At 42.6% G+C, this 24539-nt stretch overlaps 1 protein-coding gene across 4 annotated transcripts in view; it reads right to left on the bottom strand.

Moving 5' to 3' along the window:
* The window catches only part of EGFLAM (EGF like, fibronectin type III and laminin G domains), a gene marked incomplete at both ends in the record, with an annotated part of 177362 nt that extends 155164 nt beyond the window's left edge, over window positions 1–22198 (bottom strand). For all 4 annotated transcript variants that reach the window (XM_080694810.1, XM_080694811.1, XM_080694812.1 and 1 more), the window contains one exon: window positions 22102–22198. In XM_080694810.1, coding sequence (XP_080550936.1) covers window positions 22102–22198 — 97 coding nt within the window. The remainder of the gene's footprint in view (window positions 1–22101) is intronic.
* Between the last annotated feature and the right edge of the window lie 2341 nt (window positions 22199–24539).

Genomic DNA, 24539 nt, shown 5'->3' with positions numbered 1-24539 from the left:
ACCTGGTCTTTGTTTTAAGATGAAATGGTAAGGCTCTCTAGTGTTCCGGATATCCATTCCCCACTCATTCCAAGTACATAAGGTTACATGACTCTGCCCTGTGACTGGTTCTGGGCAATATCCCTGAGTGGAAGTTAGTGTGCCATTTCTGGGACAAAACATTTATTCATCTAATATATTCCTGTATCCACTTTTCTCTTGCATCAGGAACAAACAAGATTCTAATTCATGGAGCTTTGGTTACAGAATGAAGATACTTCAGAGTTCAGTCTTCTATAATGTATGATGTCTAAGTAGCATAAACTATAAGCAATTTTTATTTCAGGCCACCGAGATCTTGTGGCTATTCCTTATTGCAGCATAACCTTGCTCACCCTGACTAATACCTAATGGGTAAGAATGAGAAAAACTGATGGCGAGCTAGTTAGAAGTCCATTGAGGGCTAAAGTAAAAAGAGTTTGAAGTAAGACCTGGTAACTGAAATGCAAGGGAAGAAAATAAAAGAGTAGTAGCAAAGAAAGAAGAGGCATACACAAGGGGAAGGAGAAAGAAGTAGAGATAACTCTAAGGGTTCAAGCTTGGAAAACTAGAAGAAAGATGGTCCCATAGAAGAAAAAGGCAAGTCAAAGGAAAGGTGGGTATCAGAGAGATTTGTTTGGTATAAAGCATGAGTTTAAAGAGGTTCTACTAATAGCAGCAAATGAAGCCTTCCTCTTCTCCCACCCTACATCGGGCAGGAATTGGTGATTGAAAAATGAAAGGATCTGCTAAGTTTCTCTAAGTTTACCTTCATGACAGTTTGTAGGGATCATGGACCCAGCTACAGGGCTTAAGGTGGAGGATTCTACTTAAGGTCCCTACCTTAGAGCACAGTGCTCTTCCTACCACACATAACTGCTCCAAAATTGAAGAAATAACACACATCTGGTCTATGCAAACAGGGGAAGGATTACTCAACAATTGGGCTAATTTAATATTGTCTAGACAACTTAATTATGTAACTTATAAGAGGAAAATAAAGTAAATGTTTGCCATCTTTTTCTTTTTTATAATCTAAGAGTTCTACTATAATAAAATTAGCATTTAGACTGTCCTGAGCTTCACTATGGAACTAAAAAAAAAATACCACTTTTCTCTAAGAATTGATAAGAGCCCTCTATTTTCTGAACTTATGAACCAATTCCTCAGAAACTCAAAAACTCCACTCTCAGACCTTAAATGTGAATTATTCAATCAGGCTATTTGATATTATGAAATGTTATTAAATCGTTTAGTTTTTCTGGGTAAAGTACAATTGTGAAATGAGGGTTTTCTATTTGACCAGAAGATGAGAATAATATGTATAAAAGATAATATCAAAGTGGAGAGCCTTTCTTTCCCATCAATGTGTACTTTCCATTTTCCAGTTTTGAAACTGACCATCTTTCTTTTATAACTCCAAAGGTACAGCTATTTTACTAATTATATTGAAAGTGCTAGATGATGTCAAGAAAATTGGGTAATACAATAAAACAGCCTTACCACATATTTAAACCCTTTTATCTCTAACGGTTTTGTGGAATCTACAGACCATCTAACCTGTGCAGTGAATTTTCATTTGTATAAAGCCACATTAATAAAGACCTATAATAAGAAATTATCCTAAAAAGCAGTTTATAATGTACCTTTCAGCTTTATAATTAGTTCTATAATCTGTAATCAGATGATTTAAATCTAATACAGTTAAATTACCAACTAAGTAATTTCTGTTTCCAATAGGAACCATTATATCTTTGGAATTTTCCAAAGCATTAATGAGTTTTAGAAAAATTATTGTATTTCTTATTCACTTTATTCCCAGAAGTTAGCACAGTACCTAGCATATGGTGCTTGCTAAATAAACAATTCCTGAATGAACAAATGAATATGTAGACATGAATAAGTGATAAGCAAAGTGACACTAATTTGTCACTGCCCCCGTTGAGGGCTTGAGTCAGACCCGCTTCATGTGTCAGCTCAGCAGAGAGCCATTTCCTTCTGATTGGTTGGGTTACACTCCGACTAGATGGTGCCTTTGCCTTATCAGTTAGAAGTCTGCCTGCTTCCATATCATGCATGACAAACACTAGTCAAAGAGTCAAGAGACTAATCAGAGTTTTGTTATAACTGCTAACCTTTCTGAATTTGCTCACATAAATAAAGGAGACCTCCATGGAACCAACTTCTCACCAGGCTCTGCACAGACACATCAGAGGCATCATAGGACTTAACTTGTAAAACTCTGAAAGGTAAATGACTTATCCCTCATTTTACATATGAAAAAAAATCCCCAAGGTTCAGGCAGATTAAGAAACATGAGCAAGGTCACAAGTCTAGGATTGTAAAATCACTCTGACTCCTAATCTATTACTCAGGGCGATTCATATGTGTAGCAATAGTGACAACACAGGTAAGAGTTTTGTGAAGTTTGAAGCATTAAATTATATAAATGCAAACTATCAGCACTATTACAAACAATCTCCTGTATTTCCATCATTGCCCTCATAGGCATCTTTTGTGTTACGCTGATGAACACCATTTAATATGTGAACTGAGTCTCTGACTTTGCCAGAACTCTGTCATGGACCCTGGCCAAGTTTGCTATGTTCAATCCCTAGTTGGGGTGTTTATGACTGAGCGAGTTGGCACACTGTTATTATTTCACAGGAGCAGAGTCACTGTCTAGGAGTGATGTCTGCCCCATAGTTTATATCTGTGAAGTTTAGCAAGATGCTTACTGGTGGCAAAGCACTCCCAACTCAGATACTCAACACAGTGATTTAGCTTTCTAATGGCAATATATCCATGAAAAATAAGGGCCGCAGTTTCATGGTGATGTGGCTGAGGATCAAGGAGGCTTTGTAAGTATCTGCTCTGAGCTTCCTATGAGCTGGCAGGACCTCACTCTGGGCAGGAAGCTGCCCATGATGCCAAGGAACTGACTTGGTGAGCTGAGCTCACCTCATTCCCTCTAGGCTGATAACCTCTGCTGATAACCTACCATTTGCGCTTGTTGGAGTAAATTGTAAAATGTAAGAGATGTGATTGTCACCGTATTCATTTGGGTCATGTCTCCAGAACTCCCTCTGAAGAGCAACTTCAGGGCTAGAACAGCAGAAAAGGAGCTGTGACTAAGAAGAAGGGCGCTGGTCCAGCCTGGCTTTGTTCAAGTCCCAGCTCTGTTACTTAACCTTTTTCTGCGTCAGTCTCTTCAAGATGGTCATGGGGAATCCTTACTTCAAAAGGATGTTAAAAGGAATAGAAGTGTTATCAGATTGAAGTACTTGGAATACTCTGGCATGAGATGATTTTGAGTTTTCTGATTGCTATGATTTTTTCCTGTGTATTTCATTACAGAAGATGCCAACGTTAGGGATAGTTGGACACTTTTTCACTGGAGAGTATTTCCTTGGCTGAAACTCCAACAAGGCAAAATTAGTTGACAACTTCAGTAGTATCTGACAGAAATTTGTATGCAGCCAACTTGGAGAGATTACCTGAGTAAAAATGAGTGAACAGGAGGCAGGAAATTTATTTTCAATGAACCATACCAAATACAAACAGTTTTTTTTTTTTTTTTAATCATTCTGGGCAAAAGAAAAGTCTCCCTTAGTTGCTTTCTGAATGAACCAAAAACCTCTATTCCCTGATACTGACACTGATGGCAGCCAATGTCCCCTGGGAGGCTTGGGATGGCAGGGCGCACTCTGGGAGGCCCTCAGCATGGCCCCCACCTCCCAGCCACCTCCAGCTCCGTAGAGTACAGACTCATCACTCTTGATATTCCTAGGTGTTGTCATCACATGACTTTTCCTTCATTAAACAATTGAAATACAAATGCAAGGAAAAAAAGCTGTTGCTATAAAAATTAAGGTGATTACTTGCAAATAACTCAATAAGGGTGATTCCTAAAACCCGTTGCTACGATTCTAAAAGACAGAAATCTAGATGCATCCTGCATTCAGATAATGAACTATAATGAACTATGGCTGCAGTTTATGCTTAAACTCCAACTGGTGGGCTCTCATTTAAAAAAAAAAAGAAAAAAGCTTTGCACTCCATCCAAACACTGCCAAATGCATCTCCTATCAACCTTTTTTTTTTTTTTTTTTTTTTTGGTGGTACTGGGGTTCCTGGAAGCCCTTCTACCTCCGGGCTACACTCCCAGACCTATTTTTACATTTTTATTTGGAAACAGGGTCTCCTAAGCCAGCGCGCGCGGCTGGCTTCGAACCTGCGCGATCCTCCTGTCTCTGCCTCCCAAGCGCGGGGATTACAAGCGTGCGCCACCACGCCCGGCTCCTATCAACCTTTTAATGAAAATAAAATGTAATAAAATCTCTGAAAATTGTCCCTTTAACTAACTTTTTCAATTAACTAACCAAGGCAAATTGGATTGGATAAGAGTTTCTATTTAATTATATGAAAAGAATTACTCTTGATAACAATCGGGTCTTATTCTTTTTTACTGAGCTATTGTTATTTCTTTAAAATTGGAGCAGAATAGGAGTTCTAGTATATGGATCAGGCCTATTAGGCTTTCTATGTCTATTTTGGATGTAGTCATTTATTGCCTATTAGCTCCATCAGATTTAGTGCTTAGTGGGTGAGGTCTTGATCTTCTCGGGATTATTTTCAGCTAGTATAGGACCATCCACACCTAGACTAGCTCTAACGCCCAGCACACATTTCAACGGTTATAACAACTCAGTCATTGTTAGTATTTAAGAATCAGATCAAACTATCTGCCAGAAAACAGACATTCAGGAGGAATAAGAGAATGTTAATGGTATTAATGAAGAGTGTGAGGAGACCATTGAGGTTGAGGGAACAAACAAAAGAAAACAGCAGGTTTGCTCAGGACTAGTAGAGTCCCAATACTCTAAAATAAAGATTGGCCAACTACAGCTCATTGGCCAAATTTGGCCCTTGTCCTTTGTAAATAAAGTTTTATTAAAACACAGTCATGCCCAATAGGTAGGAATAAAAATAAATAAAATATTTACCATTGGCCCTTTACCAAAAGAGTTTGCTAACCTTGGCTCTAAAGAATCAATGCTAGACAAGGTGGTACTCTAAGAGGTATGACTATAAGTGTGTTTTTTAAAAATGTTCTGGAATCTTGCCATCATGGATTCATTCCTCAAGGTTATCCCCACCAGGGAGAGGCAAGCCAAGTGATTAACTAAGCTACTGACACTGTCCTATGACACAAATTTCCCCTCGGGTTCTCCTTCATGGGTGCTTTACTTCAGAGTATGCTACAGAGATCATTCTAGAATTCTGATACTGCCCAAGTGTTGCTTCCCATCGATGCCTCCACCCTGCCTCTGTATCTGCATGCCCCTGTGAGGTGCATTCACTGGAATTTAGAGCCAACAAGGAGGAGTCAAGAAGGCAGCCCTGATGTGACTGGAGATCGGGGACAACCTTTGCATAGGTTGCTTGGCTCTCCAGGTATGGAGATGTCTTGAGAGTGGGCTGAGGGAAATGTAGAAGCCGGGACTAAATACTACAGGAGAGAAGAACTGATCCATGAAGATGAAGCCTGCAGATCAGCTTCCCTACCATGGAGTCATAGAGGTGGTGGCTCTAGCGGACAGGGAAGCAGCCCAGGGCTGCAGAACCTACCTACCTAGCAACATGACTTTGTGCAAGCGAGGCATCTTCCCTAGAACACTCAGGCTTAGACAGTTGCCTTTAAAGTCCTTTTGAGGGCTACCATTCTAGGACTGTATGATGCTAGATTAGGAGGCTGTACTGTGCTACCAGTGCCTGGCAGCACAAAACAACCACTCTAAATGTTAGCTATTGCTATTGCTTTGTGAAGGCAAAATATGTGCCTTTCAGTGTAAATCTGGATTCTTCCCCATTGCAATAAGCAGTGACCTACAAACGTGTTGTAAACAACTGGACATATTATTAACAATGTAGACTATCATTTATTTTTAATTTAATTTTAATTTGATTTAATTTTTATTGACCTACTCAGCACAAATCTTTTTTCCCCCAGATATTATTGGCGGCTCTTAAATCAAAAACTCAAGCAGTCCAACTGAAAAATGGGAGATTCAATCAAATGGCTGTATTTTGTACTGTGAGGTTGATATCATTCCCCCCCCCCCCCGAAGATCTCAATGCAGACTGGAACTGTAAAGTGGGTTGCAGGACTAAGCATTCACAAATATCTTTTACCTTCTTCCCATAATATACAGTAGCCTCCCCTTACCTTAGGGCAATATGCTCTAAGACCCCTGGTAAAAGCCTAAAATCATAGATTGTACCAAACCCTATCTATACTGCTTTTTCCCATGCATACATATGCTAAAGTCTAATTCATAAAACAGGCAATAAAATATTAATAATAACAAATAATGGAATAATTATAATAATATTCAGTAGCCAAACTGCCAGCTTTATGACTCTTGTACTCTGAAGACATTATTAGCTCAAATGAGATTTACTTAAACACAAACATTGCAGTACTGAGATGATTAATATGATAACCTGAGATAACAACTAAGTGATTAATGGTTGTGTAGCATATACAGCATGGAAACACTGGACAAAGGATTCATGTCCTGAGCAGGATGGAGTGGGACAGTGCAAGAGGTCCTCACAGTGCTCCAGATAGCAAGCCCCTTAAAATTTATAAATTGAGTTTTTTTCTGGAATTTTCCATGTAATTGTTTGGGCTGTGATTAAGTATGGGTAACTGAAATCACGAAAAGTAAAGCCATGGATAAGAAGACTACTATACATTAAGTTTTATGTAGTGGAGGAGAGGGAGATAGTTGTCTATCAAAATGGCAAGAGGCATTCAGTCTTGTATTTACAAATAAAATTAGCTGTGAGTATAGCAGACTCTTTAGTGCCAGCCATACCTCTGAGGCCTTACCATTTCAGAGCTGACCAGCCTACTTCCACCTACCAGATCACAACTCTTGGCTTGAGGGTTTTCTCAGATGACACAGCCTGGAAGTGCTGGGAATTAGCACCCACCCTCCCAGCAGCCCTCTCCCATGACTAACAGAATAGGTATAAGTACCTCAACCCCCTCACCACTCAGGTCGGATAATTGAGTCATGTTCTAATTTTCTCACCAGAGTCTGAACTCAGCCATCCACATATCCACATATAACATGCTTGATGCTTGATTAAACAAACAAACAAAACAAAAACTCTCCTTAGACACCCATACCCTTTGTTTAGTTTGCATCTCTTTTTTTTTTTTTTTTTTTTGCAGTACTAGGGGTGGAACCCAGGTGTATTCCACCTCTGAGCTACACTCCCAGCCCTATTTTTTATATTCTTTATTTTGAAACAAAGTCTCACTAACTTGTAGAGGGCCTCACTAAGTAGCTGAGGCTGACTGCGAACCTGTGATCTTCTTGTCTCAGCCTCCTAAGCACTAGGATTACAAGTGTGTGCTACCAAGCCCGGCTCCAGTTAAGTTGTTTTTATTTGAGGGAGGAGAACAATGAAATAACCATCTTATTTAGCCTATACAGTATACCAAGTATTATAAATTTGTATTTTTGATCAATCTTTCAGGAAATCAAACTGTGATAATGTCACCAAACGGTGATTATGCTCTGACTCGGGTTTCTAGGTTAGCAAACAGAAACACAAAATGTCCAGTTAAATTTGAACTTCAGGTGAATAAGGACTTTTTGGTCTAAGTATGCCTTTGCAATATTTTGAATATACCTACAATAAAAATTAATTGTTTGATCTAATAAACTGTATTACAAAAGTACTGTTTATCTGAAATGTGAACTCAACAGGGCACCCCCTATTTTATCTGCTAACATGAGATATGGTGTTTAGCTTACATTTTAGTTTAGTTAATACATTAATAAAAACTTAGCATAATATATGTCACCTGAGTAATTAAGAGATTTTGTTTTGTTTTGCTGTGGTAAGAATGCTTAACATAAAACCTACCTTTTAAATAGATTTCAAAGTGTAAAATGCAATACTGTTGACTATCCGGCACAAGGTGGTACATGAGAGCTCTAGAACTTGCTGGTGGAATTTCTATTAAGAGTCCTGGACACCAAGGCAATCACTTCTCAGCACCGCACAGCCATGAGCACGTCAGTCCCAGTGTGCTCTTACTCAGGTGGCCAGCACCTCTGTGCCCAGAGGACAAGCTCGCCCTCGAAATAGCAAGGCTTCTATTACATTTGCAGTTACTCCATGAATTTATAGTAGGCATCCTTAAGCTAAATCAGACTTGATCCTCAGAGAGTTCTGAATGCAAGCTAAACACAAATCAAAACCTCATGGAGATGTCTAGAGAGGAAAAGAGTAGAAATGGGGCATATAGTACAAAGCAGTAGTATCAAAGGTATCAATTAGGGTCCCAGCAGGAAGAAGAATTCACTTAATTAAGAAAAGATTTTAATTAAAAGACTCCTTACAGAGGTGTGAGCAGCTTTAAGGAATAACTAAGGAGACCGATGCGCCCAGGGACCATGCCAGGAAGACGCTGTCACTGTCCCTCCAGCGGATTGGGCAAGTGGAGAAAGTCGTGTCGCTGGATCCAGCAGGGTTGGGAGCTGTGGAAGGCTGGGAGCTTTGCAAACAACTGCTTCTTTAAAGCAGGACCAAAGCCTGGGGAAATCAGGGGGGGGGGGAATCCTCAAAATCTCTGCCCTGCTCTTCTCTAGTCTTCTGCCACCCCCAGTGATTGGCTGACCCCTAAAGAAGCCAGACAGCAAAGGAGCAGGGCCATGCAGCCAGGTGAGGCAGCCCCCCGGGGGCAAGTGCCAGGGCAGAGGGGAGCTGAAGGTCAACCTGGACCCAGGAGCAGAAGGAAGGTGGAAAACCTCCCAGTGTGTGGGTGCAGAGCAAAATGCTCTTTTTTTAAGCAGTAGGAATTGCATCCAGGGGCATCTACCTCCGAGATACACCCCCAGCCCTTTCTTATTTTTTATTTTGAAACAAGATCTGGCTAAGTTGCTGAGATCCTCACTATGTTGTTGATTTGTGCTCCAACCTGCAATCTTCCTGTCTCAGGAGTACCGGGATTACAGGCAGGCGCCACCACGCCCAGCTGGACCTCACTCTTCATGGGCAACAATTCCTAGTCACGTGTTTCCTTAGTAGTTAGTTCATCTTTTCCATCACTGTGTCATAAACATATCCAAGCATACAGAAAAGCGAAAGCATTTTAGAATGGACATGTGTACTCACCACTTGAATTCTACCATTAATGTATCACTCTATTTGACATAGCTAACAATCGATCCCTCTCTCCATCATCTGTCAGTGAATCTTATTTTTTTATGTATTTCAAAGTAAATTTCAGACATCAGTACACTCCTGATACTTCAGTATTCGATGATTTATGTAGCTCGTTTTAATTGCTATTATAATACAGCTTATTTTAACTTTATATACATGTAGGTGTGTGCACTATAATATACTTCTTCATATATAACGTGTGATATATATGTATGTATAATATATATATAGCTTGATATAGATATCTAAAGAAGTCAATTGATAAATGGTCAGTCAGTTGATGGCTTTCAATTGAGCTACCCAGGGGCATCCATTTCAGCAGGTTTGTTGGTCCTTTAAAAAAAAAAAAGAAGGAAAATAAAAAACCTTTGCAAACACTGGTATTTGGCTGCTTTACTTTTCAGGGATTGCAGAATTGATCTTCGGAAGCAAGCTGGGGCCGGCCCAGTAAAGCAGAAGAGGGATGGTGAAGAATTGGGGTGCTGTTTTCCTCGCCAACTTGTAGTCAGAGTTCATACAGGAGACAGACGGCTTCACCCTTTGTCCCCCACACCGTTCCCCCACAAGCCCATTTGGTTTTGGAGACAGATAGGGGAAGAAGGGCTGTTGAACCTTCTTCATCCCGTCCCAGCTTCTATCTCCTGATGTCTGGGTAATGCCTCTGCTTCCTGACCTCTGAAGACAGGATAAAAAGCAGATGTGAGGCCGCCCCACATGCTACTTCAGACTCAGCCTGCTCCCTGGTTAAGTATTTCGCAGCATGAACTCAATCAGCGTCTCCTTAAAATGCTGCCATCCCAACAGCCCTGGCGGTGCGCAGGTAGGACTTAAATTATATACGGCTGCAGACCGACTCCCTGGGGCAGTCCTTGCTTTAAATCACACAGCAGTGTGGGTTTTCAAATGTCTGCATAGGTTGAGCAAAAATGTTGTCACATGGAGGTAACAACTTTTCTGTATTGCACTTGAGGAAGGAAATGAGCTGGGAGCAGGGCCAGATTGATCACACGACGTGAAAACATATTAGCCCAGGATGAGGCCACTGTTTTCCATTCCATGGCTGTTGGTGAGGGGGCCGACCACCTGCGATACCCTCCACCAGGCAACGGAAGGGGTGCAAAGGTAGCAAAGCCGTGATGCTTTTCTGGGCAGTTAAGAATAGAAAACATGGGTCAGTGTGCCAGGAACATAGTACAAGGTGAAGTGGAAAACCAGAGGGATGGCTTCCGGCTAGGAAGGAGCAGACTCACAGACCAGGGGCAACTGAGGCAAGCTTCCAAGGGTCCTTGCGTTTTCTCGGGCGGAGATGAGGGGAGGATCAACATGTGGACAATATTCAGCACTGGGAAAGTGAAGAGGAGGTCTATGAGACCACAAATAATCGAGCTTGGCAGGAGAACAAGCTGTGCATTCAGTGAGAAGACAGGAAAGTTGGGGCCAGATTGAGACAAACCTCAGATGCCCAGCTTTAAAGTTTGGAAGGCAGTTGGGAGCCAGAAAAGGATACTAAACACAAAAGTGACAGGATTAGAACTGCATTTGGGGAAGATTATTCTGGCACAGAATATGGTTGAATCAAAAAGGGAGAGAGCAGACATCACAGAAATAGCATCATTTGCATTTATTCTCTTACTACCACATTAAAGAAGGTGGTTAGGAACTTTTCTATATAAAGATCCTAACTATAAATAACGCTCTTTTGTGTAAAAAGCCATACAAAATACACATGAAAAACTATTACTATTAGGGTGGTTTGATCCTGTCTTCTTGATTTTGTACAAAGCTTCAAATAGACATTGGCTTGTTATGTACTTATTTGGCACTAAGGATTGAACTTAAGGGCATCCTACCTCCAAGCTACACCCCCAGCCCTTTTTATTTTTAATTTTGAAATGGGGGTCTCGCTATATTCCGAAGAGTCTTACCAAATTGCTGAGATTGGTCTTGAACCTGCGATCCTCCTGCCTCAGTCTCCCAATTGTGGGGTTTACAGGCATGTGCCACCATACCTGGCTAGGTAATTTTTATTGACCTTGAATCTGACTCTCAGTCTTTCATCAATGATAAGAACTTCATGACTAATCTAGATACCAACAGTCATCATTTTGAGGCATAAAAATCCAAGAATCCATAAACAAAATTAAGGAAATGAAAATCTGTTTGCATTTCCATGGGTGCCTAAACTCAATTATGCATTTGTGTCAATGTCTAATACTGTATAAAATTCCTAAGTCGTAATGAACCCAGTAATGTGCACTAACTTCAGAGCTTCTATTATGTACCAATGTTTTGTCTGTGTACTTTAATAAAGCACACAAATCCTCATTGTAGGTATTATTGAACCTTAAATTTCAGATGAAGTACTGTGTCATCAGATAACAATAAATTCTGAAGCTAGAATTCAAACCCAAGTTTGTCTACTTAGAGTCTTGTTACAATTCCTCCAAGCTGAAAGGTATCTGTTTTGTGTATAAGTTATTATTAAAACCTATCAACTGCTTTAAAGTAGCTGTCAAATGAATGCTTCTTTTTTTAAATCAACCTAATGATTTATTTATTTAACTATACCAATTAGAAACTCCCAGAACATTAAAGAGCAATAAAATAGGAAGCCTTAAGACTTGAATGATAAACTATGAAATGTGTCACATTGAAAGTCTAGCAAATATCATTGGCTACCAAAGAAGATGGCTGAAGAACAGAGGGATGGAAAGCTTCCAAGCCAGGCTGAGTCATCTGGTGGCCCCTGACCACCCCAGAGGGTTTTTCTAAAGGAGACACCTGGGAGGACTCAGGGCAAATCCTCCAGCTGCTAGTGTTGCTTCTCAGTTGGAAACAGCCTCTTAGTCATCAAGTATTTTGCAAAACTAGCACTTTCCCTAAACACCAGCCAAGAACATGATTGAAAACAGTCCTGGGCCATTGTCTGCAGTGCCCCACGACACACATGAGCCTCTCCATGGGAAGGCTGGATGAGGATGTCTCATTGGCAAGATCCTTCCAAGCTGCAGAGCGGGACTCAGGCATGCTGCCGTGACCCTCGCCATCAGCTCATCCATTCGCTGCAGAAACATCTCTGAGTTGATGGGAAGCAAGAAGGACTAGGGGTTAGTCAACTTAGGTTCATGTCCCAGCTATGCTTGATTCCTTTTTGCTGTTTTATCTGCATTACAAAGATCAAGTGAGATCAATCAAATATATCAGTTTATTTTTACTGGGATGAGTCCACACCACCTTCATTTCTCATCAGAGCAGACTGTAGTGTCTGAAAAAAAAAAGATTTTTATATTTTAAGAGGCACCTCTCATTTAAATTCCTCTACCATGAATAGTTCTTTTGTTATGAGACACAGAATAGAAGGGGTTTCTAAAACATTGGATTAGTTTGATGTGCTTTAGAGATTCATTCTACTTAGTCCACTGGATACTTGTGTTAATTTTTAAAGGGTTCCACTTTTTGTAAAAGGCAGGAAATACGTAAGACAACCTACAGCATATATTCACTTCACCACATAAATATTTTGGAACCTTATTGCAAATTGACCTAAAGCAATCTGAATGCTTAGTTTTTAGGTACACACACACACACACACACACACACACACACACACCCCTTCTCTCTTTCCTGTACTACATTTGGACTCTGTCATCATGGCCATCACCAGATACAGCCCCATGACTTTGAACCCAAACTGTGAACCAAAATAAGATTCTTCTTTTTAAGTATCCAGCCTCAGGTGTTTTGGTACAGGAACCGAAAGCAGGCTAATATAATGATGATTTGCTTTTCAACCAGACTCTACACTATAATTCAAGCAAATTCGAGTCAAATTCTGCCACATACAAAGGACACAAAAATTATCATAGGACCCGCTCTTGCAAATTTAATTACATCTCTTCTTTGCCCTTTTAACATCTTCATCTTTGCCCTCAGTAATACCTCAGAGACAACCCACCACATCCAGCTAATTTCTTTCCTGTGCACACAGCACATACTCGTTCCCCAGAATTCTTAGCATTAATGCAGGGCCATGTGACTGTGCTCTGATCTGACACATAAAATCTCTCACACAAACCTCCTTTCTCTTAACCTTCCACCTCAGAGGCTTATTTTGAAGATGGTGACATTATAAGATGGAGTTATTAAAGCTGGAATGACTCTGGTCTTTGAGTCGCCATTTAGAGAACAACCTAGTCCAAGCAGAAATAGCTATTTTGGACTTAGGATAAGTGAAAAAAATTGTATAAAGCCACCAAAATATGGGATGTTTATTAAAGCAGGCAGCATTAATTACCCTGATCAATACAAGCACATGCTTACATGTAATAAGGTAGATATATCAATGGGATCCATATTCTAATGGCTGGATCAGCAAACTATGTTTGAGGGGTTGCTGGCAAATGAATCTACTATTACATGAGGTTCTGAAACAGGACACTGGCTTGCAGGATTCTCCCTCTGATCATGCAAAACTACAGGCACATATACAATCTTCTTAGTTCATTGCATATTTCACCAGTGAAAATGTATCTATAACATAATTCATGCTAATTAACAAATTCTATGGTGTTATTTTTTTTTAAATAACATCATTCAAAGTCTTTTTGCAGCCACCTTTGGTAGAGGACTATATAGTAAAGATCTTCAAATGAAACCTAAGCAGCCCTCGAGTGTGGATTCCCACCTAAGGCAGAGGTGAAATTTCACACATTTAACCAATGGTATGGCACAGTCACCGAAAGATTAAAAGAGATGTAAACTCTTATGTCAGAGGGATGTCTTCTAGCTGGATTACCTCAAGCATTAACTAAGCTTCCCTAGGGTGGAGATTAAAGTAATTCACACAGCCACTATTTATATTAAAGTATTTAAAAAATAAATCACAGACAATATAACAGGCATCTAATTCACAGCCGTCACCCATTTTATTTATTTCTCTGCTCACTCCAAGAATTACAAGCAAAGGATCATGGGACCTATTCCTACGTGTAAGATTAGATCAATAAAATTAGCCATCTGTCCAAGGAAGGCTTTAAATGCAGGTTATATTTAAGTATTATGTTCCCAACTGCCCAGATGTTACGGAAAAGTGCCTGCTGATACAACTCCTTTTGCACGATGTAAACTGTTAAATGGCTAATATAAACATATTACAACAAGAAAAATAAATAGCATTAGCATTACATTAAATTTGATTCGGGGATTTTTGGGTGCCCCGTCAGCAAACACAAGTGTTAAAATTTAAATTGCTCAGGATTTGCAGAGTCAGACAAAGAATGAAATGTCAAGTGTCTTTAGGGGAATCAAGAAGGAAGAGAGTTGGAAATGAAATGAAAACATTAGAAAGTAGGTCCATGCTCACTCTGGTTAGTTACGACGGTAATAACTACTGATTATTATTAGATAATGCAGGCTGAGTTATCCTTTATCTGAAATCCTCATAACCAGAAGTGGTTCATATTTTGGATTGTTTTAGATTTTATAATATTAATGGCATATTAATTAAATATTGAATGACATAAAATATTAATGACAATTAATTTTAAAAGCCTAGGAATGGGACCCAGGCTTTTTTTTTTTTTTGAGGGGGAACCCAAGTTTGAACATGAAATTTTATGTATGTTTCACATGTACTTTATAAACATTGCCTAAAGGTAATTTATGCAGTATTTTTAATAATTTTAGGCATGAGATAGAGTTTCACACATGAGGTGAGGTGTGAACTTTTCTACTGTGGCATTATGTCTGTGCTCAAAAAGCTCTGGAGTTTGGAGAATTCTGAGTTTCAGATTTTCAGATTAAGGATGCCTGACCTGCAACATCCCATCCTCGGATAACACTCTGGCCCTTTCAAAACCCTAATCTGCTTTATTTCTTTTGGATCTTACAATAAGATGGTGGGTTATCCGGGGGAAGTGGGGGCTTCTGATAGCTGAGGAAATGGAACAATTGTTAGTAGGAGCTAGATTAAGCCCGGTCTATCTTACTGGGTCACTGGTACTGGTTCATGAATGACTCTATTGGCCAGTGAGCAAAATTTGAACCAGTTCTTGACTCTCCAACTTCATGCAAACTCCCGCCAATTCCCAGTCACAAGCTTGTATAACTTTCTTCCAGGAACAGCCGCCCCATCACACACACGTTCTGTAGAACTTTGCTAGAGACTATGACCAGGCAAAAACTGTCCCTCGCTCTGTGGGTTACTCTTTGGCAAAGGTGATCCATTCAAGGGAAACTGCACACTGGGCAGCTTCATTTTCCAAACTAAAAATCAAGGGGTATAGTTGGCCAGAGAATCTTAATTTTTAAATTAATTTATCTGAAAATGTTTACAGCTCAACACAAATTGAATTATTAAATACATGAGATTGATCACATATAAATTTGTATGGAAAAAAATGTGAGCATATAAAATCATAAATGTTTTTGTGTTTATTGTTTTGGCTCATAGATCTAAATGGATACCTGCATATATATGTATGTGTGTGTGTATTTGTATACAATATGTATATGAATACAATATAGATATGAGTGTATGTTTTTATGTATATTCTATATAGGTTTGTGTGTATATTCTTTCAAGATGCCTTTTTTTCCTATCCAGAAACAACCCCAGTTTCTTCAGTATTGCCTTCAAATTTCAGTCTTTTAATCCTTTTTGGAACCTTGGTACATGTGTTCCCTCATTCTAGATGAGCCTACAAGGTAGACTCTTTCCTCGTCTGCTTTACTGATGTCTACAGAGCTTATATAATTGCTCCGTGTCACCAACCCATAGAAACCAGCGTCTGGACTTGAACCCAGGTTTGTTGAATATCTAGTGAGGGAGCAGCCTCTGGAGGCCAGAAGAGCCAGCGCTGTGGAGGTGAGGGCGGCAGGGCAGCAGGGACTGGCCAGACGGAGTGACCTGCCTTTGGCCTCTACAGTAGCATCTCCCTCTCTGGTGCAGCCATTTGACAACAAACATGTGGAGAAAGAGGGTGAGGAGAAGGATCTGGCTCAGAAAAGATGTCACTCTGACATGGTAAGAAAAATACAGCGGGGCGTGGTGGCACACACTTGTAATCCTAGGTTTGGGAGGCTGAGACAGGAGGATCGCAGTTTGCTGAAAGCCTCGGCTGCTTAGTGAGGCCCTCCACAACTTAATGAGACCCTGTTTCAAAATAAAGAATAAAAAATAGGACGGGGGTGTAGCTTGGAGGTCAAATGCCTCTGGATTCCATCCCTGGACCCACAAAAAAAAAAAAGAAGAAAAAGAAAAAAAAATACAGACCCAAATCCAACCTCCAAGGAGCCCACCAAGAATGGCGAGTGGGATTGATTAATTGATTGATTGATTGATACTGGGGATTAAACCTAGGGGCATTTTACAACTCTGAGCTACACCCCTAGTCTTTTTCCTTTTTTTTTTTTTTATTTTGAAAGAGAATCTTGCTAAGTGCCTGAGGCTGGCTTTAAAGCTATAATCCTCCTGTCTCAGCTTCCTAAATTTTGAGATTACAGTGTACCACCACACTCAGCTCTACTGGGAATCTTAATACAGGGTTGCTTTATTAAATTATGATACCTTGAACAACATGTTGCTAGCAGTCAGTTTGGTGTCAACAAATCAGGAGGAGATAACAGATGTGTCATGGAATACCCAGGGAGGAAGCAGAAGGGAGGGAGACAGAGGTAGCGTCCAAATTCTCCCAGTATGGCCTGAACTGCCAGCACCAAGTCACCTGAAGTTCTTGTTGAAATGGCAGCTGCTTCGGATGCACTCTAAGAATTTTTATCCACAAGCTGAGTGTGGTAGTGCCGCCTGTAATCCTCATACTTGGGAAGCTAGGACAAGGAGGATTGCCGGTTCAAGGCTAGCCTCAGTAACAGCATGACTGTTTCAAAAAATGTTTTTAAAGTAGCTGGGGGTGGAGTTTGGTGGTAGAGTGACCCTGGGTTCAATCCCCAATACCAATAACAGCAACATCAACAAAACTTTTATCCAAATAGAAATTCAGGGCTTACTGAACTTGTCTGGCTGGAGACCTGAGACTGGCTCAGAGCTGGTTCTGAAGCATATGCCCTCTGCTGGCAGAAATTTGACTTGATTTTTTAATTAATTAATTAATTAATTAACTTATTTATTTTCTCTGAGTCCTCTTTCCTCTGTGAAATCAGGTTTTCTTCAAGGAGGCAAATAGCTTCCATCTCATATCTGCAGGCCAGAGCCATACTTTGGATCCTTCTTCCAAAAAGAGGTCCACAGTTAATGGGATCAATGAGTGTGTGGGACCCTACAAATGGCCAAGTAGCATCCACCATATCTCCTTCCCTTTCCCACCTTGAAATGGCAGGTGCACTTCCAAAATGTGTAGATTGACCTGCAGTCACCAAGACAAGAGGGGAATCGGCCGTCTGCGGGGAAGACCTCATGTCCTTCATTTAGCCTCTTGGGAAAAACTACAGTCCTGCTTGCCGTGTGGAAGCTGAGGTCCACCTTAGTCTCAGACACGAGGGACCTCATCCGTCACAAGCCTAGCTCAGAATCACTGACCACTTTTGAGCTCTAGTAACCCATGAAGACATGGATAACTACATCACCTCAAATTCTAAGCTCTGGGTAAAGAAACAGACAAAAAAAAAAAGTCACTTCTTCTAGAAAAATTCTGAGAAATAAATACTTCCTAATTTCCTAGTGTGGAACTCCATTTACCCCGAACTTGTCTTTTTTGTCCCCTACCCTCACAGAGAATTATGGAGAAAACAGGGAGGGTGGAGCTTCTCTATGGGGATTAGACATGATGTAGAAGCCAACAAGAGTTTAGAAAGGCTGATGGACTAAAAAGTCAGGGAGTGCTTTTGCTTCTGACCCACACAGGGCTCTTATCAAAAGTAGATTTAGCGGTATATGGAGACAGCTAGGTGTCAAACACACACACACACACACACACACACACACACACACACACACACACACACACATAGCTGAGCATGGTGGGGGACGCTTATAATCCCAGCAGTTGAGAGGCTGAGATGAGACAGGAGGATCGCAATTTGCAGACAGTCTCAGCTACTTAGTGAGGCCCTTTGCAACTCAGTGAGACCCTGTTTTAAAATAAAGAATAAAAAATAGGGGTGGGGATGTAGTAGCTCAGAGGTAGAATGCCCCTGGGTTCCATCCCTGAAAATAATAATAATTAATAATAATAATAATAATAATAATAATAATAATATGCTGGAAGTGTAGCTTGGAGCTAGAATGCCCCTAAGTTCCATCCCTAGTACTGAAAAAAAAGAAAAAGAAAACACACACACATATGCATTAGAGATACATCCCTGTATATTACCTCATAAAACCTATTTGTGTATAGATAGAAGATAGATATTTCCAGATCCCTATATATATTAGAAGGGGACAAGAACAAACACCCAGAAGAGATGAGCTTCCCAAGCTACGTACTTTGGAAAGGGGGCTTGGATGAGAGCTATAAGTGAGAAAGTAATAAGTCCGTGGTGAGTCCCAGGTATATAGGGCGCCATTGGGGAAGCTGGCCAGTCCTTTGGCACTTTCTGGTGATACTGGGGGTGGGGGAGAGCGCTTGGCTAGAGATCCCCCCCCCGGGGTGGGGGGTACTTGGTTGAGTTCAGCTTCTGGTGTAACTTGAGCAAAATCCCATTCTGCTCCTCAACTGAGGTGTAGAATGAGGGTTTCTCACTTCTTCCAGATCAATGATTCTAATTTCTATTTGAAAAGGAATGGAGGCTTTCCAACAAGTGGGTTTCCACACTGGGAAGACCTGATGTTGGAGCCCATGATGGTGGTATAGGCTGGGGAGCCCTCCACCCTCAAATTCTTCAGAGGCTCCTAGCTCTACCCCCAGGTGCTCCACTGGACTCTATGAGACTCAAGCCTTAAGCCCCAGCAGTTCAGCAAGACAAAGCGCGTGGTTCATCATTACACTGAAGGGCTAAGTTTCTTGCTCCTTAAGGATGAGGTCACTGGACAGTGGCTTCTGAAACCCCATGTGGGTATCACACACATTCCCGGGCATGCATATGTAAGAACATCTTGGTGCCTACACAACACAGCAGGGATAATGCCCTCAGATGGCCTCCCCGGCTCTGTCTCCTGGGAGTGTCCCTCTCCAGCCTCAAGGAAGATGCCCTACTTGTCAAGCTGTATACCTCTGCAAATGGAGCTGCTTTGGACTCTATTTCTGATCCTCAATATCAAAGCCTAAATTCCTATTCTACCACTTAGTGGCCCTATGACCTTGGGTGAGATCTTTAACCTGAGCCACAATTCCCCCTTCAGTAAACCAGGGAGACAAGTACTCATTCCACAGGGAATATAGGGCTGGCTAAAGAAATGAATGGCCGCCAAGATGTCAGAACAGTGTAGCAAGCACTTACTTAGTGCTAATTTTTATTATTTAATTAGACTTGACTTGAAAACTGCTATTTCTTGGGAGTCTTAGCAAATGCAGAGGTTTCTTTTTCATGTTCAATGCCAGAAGATGAACTACTGTGGGGAGGAGAGAAGGGGTTTATACTTGATACTGTTTTTTGTTTTTTTGTTTGTTTGTTTTTTACCAAAGGTAGGTGAGGATGGGGAATTTTCAGGATGACTTATCAAAAGTAGAGACAGAGTTATCCAAACAAAACAGGTCTGCCCCTGTGCCTGCATGGTGGCCAGGCTACCTTCAAAGTCCTGCACAGGGACTGATTTCAGTGGCAGAAACAAGGTATAAAGGTGCTCCCACATGGGTACTAGCAAGGTTTGCTGGTGTCTGGGGAAGATTATAAATTAGCTTGTTGGTGTTCACATCAGAGCCAAGCAGGGCACTTTCAGTTTTTAATCTGGACCAATTTTCCGGATCAAAAACTAGTCTTTCCAAAGGATGTAAATGAGCCCAGGAAGAAAATTTCCCCTGAAGTTTATGAAGTAGCTGTCATTTCAATCTGAGCAGCTTTCCAACCTGAAAGCCAGTGTCTGGATAAAATTATAAAGCAATAAAAAACTCTTCTAGGCTGAACCTAGTCTAAGCATAACTTCTATCTTGAAATTGATGTATTTGATATGCCAAAAATATTTAAAAGGTAGAGTTTCCAACTATCAGAACCGCATCTATGTTTGAACTAAAATCAGAAAGGCCAACATGACATATTTGTGGCATGAATATCAGAATGAGATTCTGAGTGAACCAGGTAGAAAATATTTTTAGGAGAGGAACTAAAGAAAAAGAAGAAAGAGAAGTAGGAGGAGGAGGAAGAGAGATAAAGAAAATAGGGTGAACTATATACGCAATTGTGAAATACTTAAAAATTCTGTTGAAGTGGATTGAAATCTATCCTTAAAAGAACTTTGCACATACCATTCAGACTTAAGAACTATAGATACAACCATGCATCGGACAAAAATCGTGACTAGACGGTTTTGTGTAAAGAAACCTACAAAATGCAGCTGATTGGGATGTGGTTCTCTTAAGGAGGAAAGTTAGATGGCTTTATTGAAATCCTTGAAGGTGCATGTATGTGAGTACGCAGGAAAAAACAAATTTAATATAATGTTCCCTTGGACTGTTGCTCTTATTGCCAAAATAAATTATCCGGTGAGAAAATGGCATAGCTCATAACTTAAGCACGGTACAGATTGTGATAATGATCCTAAATTTCAAGGCAGCTAACCAGGCCAAGTGGCGATAGGTAAACCTGAGGGCTGGGGACCCTAGCAGGGAGGGCGTAAGGCAGCAAGTCCTGGAGCACCACATAGGCCCTGAGCAGTGAGAATATTTGAGCAGCCAAATAGGAACCTGCCAAGATTATTTTCGTTGCCCTCTGATAAATTTCCCCTGGTTTGCCTCTTTCTTAGAGAAACATTTGTGAAGACAAACTGCACTTTCTGTGAGGTTCTGCAGACTGCATTCAAATAAAGTTATACTGCTTCCCATTGTTCATAAGATATAATTAATCCCATAAGACAACCTCACTTACAAAGCTAAGAAAAAGCAGATTTCTTTTTTCAGAATTCTAAATAAGGTCCTAGCAAAGAACAATAAAAATCGTTATTCAGAAACAATGTTTAAAAGTTTATTGTGTAGAATGTTCTACTTTGGATAATCTCACAACACAGGCCAAATCAAAGTAGATAAGAATACACAAAGGCTTTTTTTTTTTTTTTACCTATATGTAACTAAAGGAAATGCAAGTTATTGGGATTTCTTCGAGTTCTCTCCAATCCTTTGTAATAGCCTACAAGGCATACATCTTTGTTTAAACAGCAGAGCAAAGACAGAAGTTCAAAACAAGATCAGATTAACCCACGGGGCGCTCTGTTCTGCACAAATGGCCCCAGGGTGGAAGAGGATCCTAAGATCGGAACCCACATCCCTACACAGTGCGTGGGCAGGACTGGAGACTGGGTGGGGGACTCCAGCCGAACCTCCAGACACTTAACAGGAAATGGCTGGGCCCTAGGCAATGTGAATCCAATAAGATGTTTTGAGACCCAGGAGGAGCTGTTTGACTCCTCTGCACAGGCTTAAGCCTCTGTAACTGAGACAGCATGATCGCCGCCCCAACTCTTAGCTCTCTGTGGTCAAATACAGAGGACCCACCACCTCTGATTGGGTCTGCAAAATAGATCATTTCTTTTAACAAATATCCCTGGAACCGCGCGGGGTGGGGTGGTGAAGCTCCGTCTCTGCTGAGCTCGGGTAGGGCTGAAGCCGGTTAAGCGGCGATTGGTGTGGGGCCCCCGAGGCTGAGCGCTGCCCGCGCTGCGTCCTCGCCCACGACCAGGACCGGGGCGCTCGGGCGCGGTGGCCGCGGGCGGACGGGGCGCCTTACCTGGTTTTCCATGAGCCGCTCGGAGCGACGCAGGGCCGGGTCGGACGCTGGCAGCCAGGAGCAGGAGCCGGAGCAAGACGCCTGGGATTGAATCCATGACACCGCCGGAGCCTGCAAAGTTTCACCAAGTCCGGGGCGCACAGGGAAAGGGCGTCTCCTGCGGACCCGCGGATCCTTTGGAGGTCGGGGGCCCAGAGGGTCTGGACCCGGAGCACAGGGGAGTCCAAGCCACAGGACAGCGGGCGGGAGTCGGCGTGCGGGAGGGAAGCCGGCTTCGCGGCTGAGCTTTTAGTGGGGGGTGGAGGGGGGGGCGATAGATGGAGGGGAGGGACGGCTGGCCGCGCGGGGAGGGAGGCTCGACCAGCCTGGGGATGGAATTACAATCGAGTGAAGTGCGAGGGGCCGGCCCTGACACCATCCACTCCTCGCCCACCTCCGGCGCAGACGGCCCGCCTCTCACCCCTCTAGCGACCCCCAGCTCAGCCGTTCCCTGCTGGTGACCTAGATCTGGGCCCCGGAGGGCCCTCCTTCACCCACTGAAGACCCAGGGCAGGAGCTGGCGGACCGAGAGTCCAGGGCCTCGGCCGCGGTCCGGGTTCTGAACTCTTGGGGCGCCACCCTCTCCCCCTGCTGGACCCTCCTTCGGCCGCGCCCCTCTACGTCTCCCCCACCCAGCGTAGAGACTTTTCCCAACACCTCAAAGGTGCTCGGTCGGTCCAGCGCACTTGAGGGAACGGAGGAAGGGGGTGAGGGTCTGTAATTTGCAAGTGGGGAAGAAGGGGCGGGGCCGGCCAGGTCTGGGGCGCTAAGAAGATAAATAGGATTTAAGGCGTCCAGATGGAGAGCTGAGGCTGGGCCACTCGGACGGAAACTCTGGGGATCAGGGCCCCGAACGAGCGGGGAGCAGGGGCCCCCCGCTGCAGATTGACAACTTCAGACCCTCTGGGGGAGGAGGTAAAACTCCAGGGTAATGGTGGCGGCGTCTGGGAGAAGGGGCACATGCTGGAACCCCTTGGCCCACGGGGAAAGCCCCCTGGGCTGCAGGTCCGGGCGGGGTCCGGGATACTGATCCCGGGTCCGGGTTCCCGGCTTGGCTCCCCGGCCTGGAAAAGGCTCCTCTGCTCCTAGGGTTCGGTTGTCCTAGAACTCAGTCCCGTGCGCCTTTTGTGGGGTTTCGCAGTACTGGCCCGAGAGAGGAGACTCCGGCTGCAAGTTTCTTTGTGTCCTGACCTCAAAACTAGGAAGATGAAAAAGAAGATGTGATAAATAAACCAAGAGGAATCAACTAAAAGAGGAACAGTCCTAGCCAGTTCCTGGAGGAAAGATCAAAAGCCCTAGGAAGTGCCCACAGAGGGAGGTGGACCCCGAGGGCGGGGAGGATGGCTGCCTTGCAGACCTGCCCAGACTCACCGGGGGTCCTCGCCCCTGCGGTTAACCTGCCTTTGGGAGGCCAGGATAAGACAATATTGGCTGATGATATTCTCCTCCCCCTAGAGACTTCTGCTCTTAGAAATGAAGTATCCCGTGTATGGAGGGCTTGTAATGAGCTCAATCTTGTTAGCAACGCTGAGGATATGTTCCTTTAAATAGCTGGCATATTCAGGTGTGCAACTGCCCACAAATAAAGTCCTTTCCAAGGTGAGTATTTGAACGTCTTAACTGTGACACCAGTCCTTGTCCTTTTACACAGAACTGATACAGGAGGGTCCAGACTGAACTATTAGGTATGACCTTCACATTCATGGTAAAGCCATGAAGGTAAACTATGCAATAGGACCGCCCCCGGGGCTGTTAGTGCAGAAAGCCACAGAATCATGTACTCTGAGGATTATTGGGGTCTGCAGAGGTCATCGGGACCCTACCTCCAGTCCACCTGGGAATCTACTTTCAACATCCGTGGCAGGTCATGTTACCTCCATTTGAATCCACCACACAGTTCTACCTGCCACAGCCCTCGAGTGTGGGACAGACAGCTCTCTTTCTGAGAAAGGCATTTCTTCTATCAGACTCAGGTGGCTCCCAGGACCAAGCCAGCTTGGCAGTGTGGGTTCCTTTCAGGTTGGTTTTGCTCTTTCCCTCTGTTTCAATCAGCTTTTTTTCTTGCCGAGACCCAAATAGCTGACAAGTACAACTTAGAGAAAGAAAGTTTGATTTAGGGCTCAGGATTTTAGAGGCCTCAGACGTCAGTCCGCGTTTAGCTGGCGTGCAGTGCCAGAAGGCACTGGCCACAGGGCTTTAGGGTATGGCCGAGAAAGGCACTTTGAGTTAATGGCTGGGGAAGCGAGGAATGGGGGAGGGGTAGATGACCAGGGACACAGTCTCCAAAGCCATGGTCCCAGCGCCCACCTCCTTAGCCATGTCCCACCTCCAAATCTGGATGCATTGCCAGTTCTGGGGGACATTTTAAATACAAATCATAATACCACTTAAAAACGATT

Source organism: Muscardinus avellanarius (genome assembly GCF_963383645.1).
Source record: "Muscardinus avellanarius genome assembly, chromosome: 1".
Taxonomy (NCBI): domain Eukaryota; kingdom Metazoa; phylum Chordata; class Mammalia; order Rodentia; family Gliridae; genus Muscardinus; species Muscardinus avellanarius.
Note: the sequence above shows the minus strand (reverse complement) of the source record. Positions and strands in the feature narration are given on the sequence as shown.